Source organism: Corylus avellana, chromosome ca2 (assembly GCF_901000735.1).
Source record: "Corylus avellana chromosome ca2, CavTom2PMs-1.0".
In the NCBI taxonomy this organism is placed as follows: Eukaryota; Viridiplantae; Streptophyta; class Magnoliopsida; order Fagales; family Betulaceae; genus Corylus; species Corylus avellana.
Window position 1 is genome coordinate 47,304,630 of NC_081542.1, and position 10,051 is coordinate 47,314,680.

At 36.8% G+C, this 10,051-nt stretch overlaps 1 protein-coding gene and 1 pseudogene across 1 annotated transcript in view; both read right to left on the reverse strand.

The window, feature by feature from the left end:
• Positions 1-5,656: 5,656 nt before the first annotated feature.
• LOC132170062 (cysteine-rich receptor-like protein kinase 25) lies at positions 5,657-8,499 on the reverse strand (annotated as a pseudogene).
• A 1,519-nt stretch (positions 8,500-10,018) lies between these two features.
• Positions 10,019-10,051, reverse strand: part of LOC132170063 (uncharacterized) — a 1,315-nt gene continuing 1,282 nt past the window's right edge. Inside the window, exon 5 of the mRNA XM_059580975.1 lies at positions 10,019-10,049. Within this exon, the coding sequence (XP_059436958.1) occupies positions 10,019-10,049 (31 nt within the window). The remainder of the gene's footprint in view (positions 10,050-10,051) is intronic.

A 10,051-nucleotide genomic window follows, 5' to 3' on the forward strand; every position in this document is an offset into this window, starting at 1 on the left:
TCTGCATATCTCCTCTCTCACTCTTCCTCATTTTCTTCTACCTTCTCCTACATTTTCTCCGGCCGTGATCAGCTCTATCTCTCTGCCGGAGCGCCGTACGTACCACTCTCTCTAGCTAGCTCACTCCCCGTCGCCGGCCGCCGCCTCCACTTCGCCGTTGCCGTCTCCGGCGATTCTCCGGCCGAATCTGCTCCGCCAATCTCCTCCATCTCACCTGCAGGTATATATATATATATATATTGTTTTATTTTATATATACTATTGTTTTTTATTATTGCAGATTAATATATATATATATATTGTGTTGTTTTATGTTGTTTTATTTGATATATACTATTGTTTTATTATTGCAGAATATATATATGCATATACTGTGTTGTTCTATATTGTTTTATTTTATATAGTTTTTAGGTAATATATATATATATTGCAGAATATATAAAATATATACATTATGTTGTATATTGCAGAATTTTATGTTTCATTTTGTCATACATTCGCATGATGTTTCAATAATGTATGGGATTGAGTATTTGTGAGCTTGTAATTGATGTTAAATTTTTTTTTTTTTTTAGGAATATCTATTAATTAATTACTTATTGTACGTTGAAAATATAGATGCATGCAAAATGATGTTTCTTATGCTAGGTAGGTTTTTCTTTGTAAATATAATTGCTTTTTAAATGTGGCTATGTTTTTTTTTTTTTTTTTTGGTAGGTTTGTTTAAATGAAAAGGTTGGCTTATTAGTAAGGAATTTATAACACATTACGTCAATTTTAATCTATCATTCATTTCAATATATATCGTTTGACCATTTAATTAAGTACGTGTAGTATTACCCATATATGCATGTGGTGTTTTTTCACAGGGTACCATGAGTACAAGGGGGAAGAAGAGAGCACGCAGGGGCTCGGCCGTATTGCGGCAGTCGATGTCGCCTGGGTCTCCGGCAGCCCAACTTGATGACAGCGAGCAACAAGACGTTGCCAAGCTTCTAGGGGTATAGGAAGGATATAGACCAGTCCTTCCAGGTACTATGGGAGGGGAGACCCCTGTATATGCTCCATACAGTCGGATAGGCATGGCGCAGATGGGGTATCGGATTGGGTCGTACCGGGACAGCGAGTTACGACAGTGTGCTGAGGGTGACGTCGAGCGGCTAGACACCCAGCATAGCGCAGGTACGCCCGCCTGTTTTTTTTAAAGATTCATAAGTTTGAAAATTTTTAACTATACTGGTGCAATATTAATTATATTCAACTACAACTACAACTTCAGAGAATTCTAAATATTCTAAAAACATGCAAAGCAGGTATGGAGGATACAGAGACACAGGCCCAAGAAGACATGGTTGGTGGGGCACAGGCCACTGATGACCCGCAGCCCACCGACCCTGCTCCCAGCGACCGATTAGGCCCGCGGCAGGTCCGGACCATAAGTAAGTGTATATGCTCTAATGTCGTACATATTATGTTTTAATTAATATGCTAGTTAATATTGAATTCGAAATAACTTACCTTTCTAATTTTAAATTTGTTAGGTACCGATTCTGAAGGAAACACCATCATCGAGGTGTGCACCATCCTAGACTCGCATAGGCGGCCGGGAGTCCCCCCTGGCAAACGGATCATACTGGAGTACAATGCATCATTCCAGCCAGTTGGATTTAGCGCCGTGAGGTTTAGGCGGATGACCGGAGACATAATTAGGAGCGGCAATTTTGTCCGAATACCGGACGATTGGTCGAAGGTACCAGACCGTACCAAGGAGGACATTTGGGACGCATTGATGGTATGTTTTTTAATAATATGATGACACTTAGAGCGTATATATGTACATATACGCTCTAAGTTGCAAATATATATGCGCGTTTATATCTATATGTATATACACATATTTTAAGTTTTTTTAATTTGTCAATGTTGATCTTGTGCAGGCATACTTTTTCGTCCCGCCCGAGTACAACTTGGAAGCTGTGAAGGATAAAGCATTTAAGGATATGGGCTCTAAGCTGCGGACATGGAGGCATGATCTTAAAAAAAATTGTGCCATTACTGAGGAAGATACTCCGGACACTATACGGGCAAGACTGGGGGGACAGAGGCTGGGAGAGTACAATGCTGTCGACTTGGATATATTATTAGAGAGATGGTGTACCCAGGAGAATAGGGTAGGTCATGAGTTAAACTATTTGTGTTGTGTAGTGACCCTAATTGTACGTAATTGTGTTAGTATTAACATATTAAAAGTGTTAACTGTGTAGGAGTATGCGGCGAAAATGAAGACATTGCGAGCATTAAATGATTCATCGCATTGCACCGGATCAAAGAGTTATGCCAGGTTGACACATGAGGAGGTAAGTGTGTAATTTATCCTATACTTATAGATGTGAACGTACATGTTATCATTTTATATGTTAATATGGTATATGTATGTCCTATGTTATCTACAGGCCGAACGTTTGGGCCATCAACCTACTCGGGCACAAAATTACGTCCGTTCACACACAAAGAAGAACAGTTCATATCCGAATGATATTGTGAAGGAGAGGTGTGTATGCTACTACTCACCTTTCATATATTGTCTTGCTTGTATATTTGATAAATTATTTTCGATTAACAGTTGTGCGCCCCACTGATTCAATATTTAATGTGACAAACAGGAACGGATGAAGGAGCTTATACCCACCGACCCTGCAGCATCGTCTAACATCACAGATGGAACGGTAAGGTGGGCGCCAAACGACGCATTTGACCAGGCAATTGGAAATAAGCCTGAGTATGCCGGTAGGGTTCGGATGGCTGGACCAAATATTCTGCCTATGCAGGGGACCATTCGCTCATACTATACACCGTCACAGGCAAGGTCAGAAAACGCCAGGTGCTCCACGATATCACAAGACACACTTGATAGAGCACTTGAGGCGGAGAGGGCGAAGCACAAGGAAGAGATAGATGCGTTGTTGGCCGAGAACAATGCGCGGGTAGCTCAGCAAGTGGAGGAGCAGATGGCTGAGAACAATGCGCGGATAGCTCGACAGGTAGCTGAACAGGAGGCTGAACGTCAAGCAAGGTTTGATGCCCGTTTCCGCCAACTCGAGGAGCTGATGCGGTTGTACACTTCACCAGACAGTGCTTCCCCACCCGTTGCGAGGGTGCGATTGTCGGTCGACAGTGGATCAGGTATGACCTTTGTTAGTAGTCAATTTAGTTTTAGAACTGTCTATATATATATATATATATATGAACTTCTAAATTAAGAGTTTGGATATGTTGTAGTCATTCTAAATAATTAATGATGTTGTAACTCTTGGTTAAATTTGGTTTATATATCATGGTTGGTTTGGTGAACTTCTAAATTGTTGGCTTCAATTTGGTATACTATGAAATAGTGTTGGTTGAGATAATTATTTAGAGCTATTCATGCACGTATAAATGGATATAACTGCATGGAACAAAGCAACACATGCAGATCGAACTCATCAAGAACAATTATTCACAAACTTAATTTGGTAACTCTAAATATAAATAGATATAAATGCACTTAATGCTAGAGAGGATGCTTTTCCTTTGTGTTTATCATCTCTTCCATTGAATTCCCGACATTAATAACCTATATGGAAGTTCTATAATTGCAATGGAAAAATAAAAACGAAGTTCATTCTCTCATGTTTATATATTATTGATTGCTCTGTGACCATGCATATATATTGACTTAATGTTTTTCTATTGTTTTTTATATGAATTTTCTGCTACCTTCAAAGTTTTATATATTATTTGTTTGGTGGTTGTTTTATTGGTGAATATTGTTTGTTTTATCATTTGCAGGTAATGGACATCGTCGAGAGGATGCTATGGATGTCAATGATCGATAGTCTGGTTGAGAACTTTAGGCCATTCACACTTGTGTATAAGTTGATGTAATTATATTTGTGATTGGTGTATATTACGTTAGTATGTGTCATTTTTGATGTGTTGAAGTTTGTTTTGGTGGATAGTTTGTAATTGGTGTATATATAGTTAGTATGTGCCATTTTTGGTGTGTTGAAGATCGCTTTCATTGATAGTTTGTGTGATTGGTGTATATTATGTTATTTGTGTCATTTTGGTGTGTTGAAGATCGCTTTCGTTGATAGTTTGTGTGATTGATGTATATTATGTTATTTGTGTCATTTTGGTGTGTTGAAGTTAGTCTTGGTGTATAGTTTGTGATTTGTGTCATTTTGGCGTGTTGAAGTTAGTTTTGATGGATAGTTTGTGATTGGTGTATATATATTATTTTAGTTGTGATATTATGATGTGTTGAAGTTAGTTTTCTTGGATAATTTGTGATTGCTATTATTGGATATGATGTATGTTATTTGATGGGAAAATTGTATATTATTTGCATGGATTTGATGGATAGATTGAATATCAGGTATTACGTAACACAAAATTCGGGTATAGTCTTAAAATTAATCACAAAAAATATAGGGGGGAGGGAAAAAAATTTCAAAACGAACCAAATTTATTGACGTGTGAATTTTTGACACGTCAGGAGTGTCAAAAATTGACACGTCAATAATTACTGACGTGTAAATTTTTCGCACGTCAGGAATTCTCATTTCCTGACACCCACATTCTTCACGCCTTACACGCGTCAGGAAAGCCCCGTCAGGAGTGTTTACTGACGTGTCAGGTGACCTGACACGTCAGTAAACCTCCGTCAATAAACAGTAATTTTTTTGTAGTGTTGTTAGCCTTCAATGGCTCTGATTCGGTTTTCTGCAATGTCTGCCTTGCAACAACTATTTAACGGTGGTTGTTGCCTTTACGGCAACGAACTCTTTACTGAATTCTTTTGCTATTTGTCACTGCCTTGTGTAGTGCAGAAAAAGGCCCAGCTTGTTTATAATTCTTTTGAGACCATGCATGCGCAATACCATTGCTTGCTATTGGGTCCTTTTGGACCTGATTATTTATACTGTGTTTACCATTTGGGCTTTGTTGCCGGGGTGCCCACCCCTTTTGTAGTCTTTTAATCTATAACCCACTTTTCCTTATTTGATTAGAAGAAGAAAAAAAAAAAAAAAAGTAATATCGATCCATAACAACTTATATTAATTAGGTAGTCGTATCTAAGCTACCAAAAAAAGCAGGAGCTATTGTCTTGGTGGGCTTGGATGAAAAGTAGACACTAGACACATGCGAAGGGAAAAAAAAAAGTGTTTAACTTCACAAATGGGCTATGCTTGGACAAACGGGCCTAGTTTAAATTTGGTATTATCGCTTCACATGACAATGTTCATAGTTTCATAAAGGAACGAATTATTCATCATTTGCAATTTACAAGCCCACTAAGTCACAGGGCCATCCGTAAAAGTCTAATATATTTATAATGCTATATTCAAGATTCCTATCTCCCTTTTATTTCTCTAAAATTGATGTCCCCTTTAAATTTATCATTAGATTTGAGAATTTTTGTTTTGGCATTTTGCTGTAATTTCTGCAGTTTTTTTATTTATTTTTATTCAAGATATATAATCTGATGTTAGATTCTATTTCATATTCCTTGCCTACATGTATCACATATACATGACCCATTTCCAATGATACAATTTCATCAGTTTATTAGCATGCTATATAACACAAAGGGGGGCAATCTTGTGAGTAGTCATCATCGAGGTGAAAGACCGGAAATAGTAAGGTGATTTACAGAAGGATTAGTTGTGGGAATGTGATCAGTCTGAATGACTCTAGCCACAACAAATAGAGGTTGTTTTGGGTGAGGAAGAGATGTTGATTCGTTTCCCAACAGAGTAAGCACAGATGAGATTGTGGGTCTATCCGCTGGATCCTCTTGCACACACAAAAGCCCAATATGCATGCACTTTAAAACTTCTGTTGTCTGGCATGACTCCATCAACAAAGGGTCTACAAATTCCAATTCTTTTCCTTCATTCCATAGTCTCCATGCCTGTCAATACACATTTAAAGTAAATATATTTCTTATGCATGCTATACGAAGCACCTCCTCCCTCATGAGCAAGGGGTGAGTGAGTTCACGAGTTTAAGATATGATAAATAACCGCTCTTTTTAAAAGCTTAAACTTATAAAAATAAGTGAATTTGTTGAGTATATAATTATGAGTATTGTGGACAGGTTTGAGATCCATAATGAAAATATGTAATAAGTGTGAATGATTAATATAGCATAGTTGGACTCAGGGACCAAAGGCCAAAATTTTTTTGGGGAGGGACCAATTGGTAAAAAATACGTTTTTTTTTTTTTTTTGGACTCAAACTCATAGGGTTATTAAGCTTTTGGATTAGGTGGCCTCTCCACTCTTGTGCCAACAAAAGAAACATACATATGCAAGCAGTGTCTGCGCATGCTCCGTGAGGTAGAAGCCGCTATTTTTCTTCCCGCTAATAATCTCAAGTAATATCACGCCAAAACTGAATACATCGGATTTTACAGAAAATAGTCCTTCCATTGCATATTCGGGAGCCATGTATCCACTGTTTTGAGCATACATAGCATTACCATGATTTTTTTAAAAAAAAAATAAAAGAAAACAAACAAATTGGGCAAAAAACTTACACAAGAAAGAAAAGTAGTAGACTCACTATGTTCCGACAACTCTTCGAGTGTTAGCCGAGTATTGGTTTTCACCAAAGATCCTTGCCATGCCAAAATCTGATATTTTAGCGACCATTTCATGGTCCAACAATACATTGTTGGGCTTTAGATCCCGATGAATGATTTTAAGACGGGAGTCCTCGTGAAGGTAAAGAAGTCCTCTAGCAATACCAACAATAACGTTGTAGCATGTCTTCCAGTCAAGCTCAGTGCGTTTTTTTGAATCTGTAAATAACAAAGATAAGATTTAAACTTAGGCCGTTTGATTTGATATATAGAAAAGTTTAAATTGACAAAAAAAAGTTACTAAGAAATAATGGTCAAAGAAGAAACCAAAGATAAAGAAGTCAAGGCTTCTATTGGGCATGAATTCGTAGATAAGCAGCTTTTCCTCTCCCTCTATGCCACATCCCAAGAGCTTCACAAGGTTTCGGTGTTGAAGTTTTGCAATAAGTATGACCTCGTTTTTAAGTTCCTCTAAGCCTTGCCATGACTTTCTTGACAGCCTTTTAACTGCTACTTCCTTACCATCTGGTAGCACACCCTGCAAGGAGAATCATGCATAAATAAATTCAGGCCCCATCTATATGAAGCAATAATTAGGCCATGACAAAGAAATAGAAAAGTTGGTGTTACCTTGTAGACAGTGCCAAAGCCACCTTGTCCGAGCTTATTTGAATCTGAAAAGTTGTCTGTAGCTGCCACTATTGTCGATAGATCCATGAAGGACAATTCTTCATCACTCACCAATTCAGCGTTTTTTGTAACGACAACTCCAATGGGGCTTGCCAGCTCATGTAATAGTGCACTTTGGCTTCTCTCATCATCTGCAAATAAACATGAAATTATCTGGTTGTTGGTAAATAATTATGGTGGTAATTAGTAGTTAGCCAATAAGATAAATTCACCTCTTTTTGTTCTCTTGTTCCTCCCATGATAAACAGCACAAGACCCAACAACAACTGCTGTAACCGATATTGGGATACAAGCAACCACCACAACCATCCAAATCTTCAATTTAGGCCCTGCTTTTCCATAAGAAGATTTCGATTCACCAAGACTACTATTTTAAAGGAAATCAATCAGCAAAATTCTTATGTCCTTACCTTTGGAACTTGGGTAGGTTAAGAACACACTTGAGGCGTTGTAGAATTGGTAGAGCTGAAACCTCACATTACAATTCGCACTAACAATAATTCCTCCTTGGCGTGAATCGCAGCATGCATGAAGATCTCCCAAGGCCTGCAACAGACAACTATAACAGGAACTTTCAGAGATGTCCCAAGTACATTGTACAAGACCATAAATTGTTTTCTTCCTCGAAAATTTAATTTCCCCTGTTGCAAACATGCGTTTCGAAGGATCAAACGCAGCCTTGCTTGAGATGTTATCTATTAAGTAGGTTAATACTTTATCAAAATGAACTGGATTAATTGATAGATTTTTCTCCAGATTATCTGGTCTGGATACTTTCCAAAATAAACCATAAAGGAAGAGAAATTCTGCCCGGAGTAGCGAACTTGACAAAGCTTAAACCAAATGGTTGCATCTTCAGTTTTGCACTGCTTCAAGATTTCCTGGCTTGCATCCTTTATGCATTCTCGGCAAACTGTGGAGTTGACATCCCCTCTGCAAAGTGCTTGAGCATAGACTTTTGGGTCCTCCACAGTAGACTTGTCGTAGAAACCTGTTACCGCAGTATTGGATGGCAATGACTCAAGAAGGAGCTTGAGATTGTTTTCAAATGGGCTGTTGAGTGTGTAATTTCCGGAATCTGTCTTACAAAATGTAAAGACAGGATCTCCGCTGGCAAGTATAGGGCGCATTATAAGTGGTATAATTAAGAAAACCATAGCTGAAACTATATTTTTTTCCATTGAATGGTTGATTTAGATGGAAATTAAAGTAGCCCGACGTCTGATCAAGCATAAAAGCTCTTTAGATGCTGCCTGCATGAAATTTCATCCTTGGATTACTATTCGACAACCAGAATTTTCCAAGAAAAGGAAAGCCACCCAATCAAAAGACAGATTTTATCTTCAAACTTGTGGCATGTAAACTGTTGAACATTACACAGAAACTTCGGCGCTGAAACTGGATACCGACTGAAAAAGATTTTACTTGATTTGACTAACCAAAGCCCCCAGTCCTATTATTATTATTATTTTTCTTTATTGAATAGTCAAATAATCGATTAACGTTATTTAAAGAGAGATGCTATTTAAATGAAAATTAATATATACTAAACAAGTATCAACCTACACCAAAATTGACGTGACGTGATATTTTCAAAAAATAAAATATATTTTGGTCACCAAATTATATTAATTTTGATAAATAAAACATTGATACTTGTCTAATATATAGTATTATTCTCTAAACCCAAAATAGTATTACAAATAAAATTACTCAAACTTAAAAGCTCCAATACACTCAAGCTCACATTATATACAAAAGAAAATTAAATACAAAAGAAAAATATTCTCTAACTTTTTTAAGAGCTTGCTTTCTTTTCTCTCTTATTTTTTTTATTTTTTTTTTCTCTCAAAAAACAAGCTACTGTGCTCTCTCTTCTCTCTTTTACGAAGCTGTTGCTGTCCCTCAATAATATGACCGAATGGCATCAGCCATATACAGTGGCAGAGCCAGATGTTTAAGAATGTAGGGGTCGTAAAAAAAAATTTCGTGTCCTAAAAATTTTGTTCACACTGAAAGTTTGGTAATTCACACAGTATATGCATCACAAAAAAATATCTATAAAAGTTCATAAATATATGCTCAAATTGATATATTAGAAATGTAATATGTCGGCACTATATCAAAAAGATAGAAATACAAAAAAGTGTCTAGAACTGCACTTTATGGTTTTTTAGAAGTACAAAATCATCAAGTATCGAATCTAAATCGAAGCTCTCAGCAATTTCCCTTTCAATATAAATAACTAAACTATTTGCAAGAAAATCATCTTCCATTTTGTTGTGTAGTCGTGTTTAAACAATTTTCATTGCTGAAAATGCTCGTTCAGTAGTTGCTGTAGACACTGGAAGAGTCAAAATACGACGAATCAATCTATCAATAAGATAGTATGTCTTTGATTTTTCTGTCTTTGCCAATCCTTGGCATAATTCTGCAATAGAAGACAAATTTTGTAACGTCGGATCGGCTCTGATTAAATCTTCTCTCTCTCCTTCCTTCTTCTTTGTTTTCCATTCCCATTTCTGATTTTTTTTTCTTAAAACAAAAAAAAAAAAAATTTGTAATAAAAACTGTAGTTCCTGAAAAATAATTATGAGTGCCTATAAAAGCCTTTTTCTTGTTTCTTATTCTTTGATTCACTTGTAACTTGTAACTCATTTTGTTTGTAATTATTTCTCTCTTTCCGTTTATTTTGGAAGACTACTTCCTTGATGACTGCGTCTGTCTGACTCT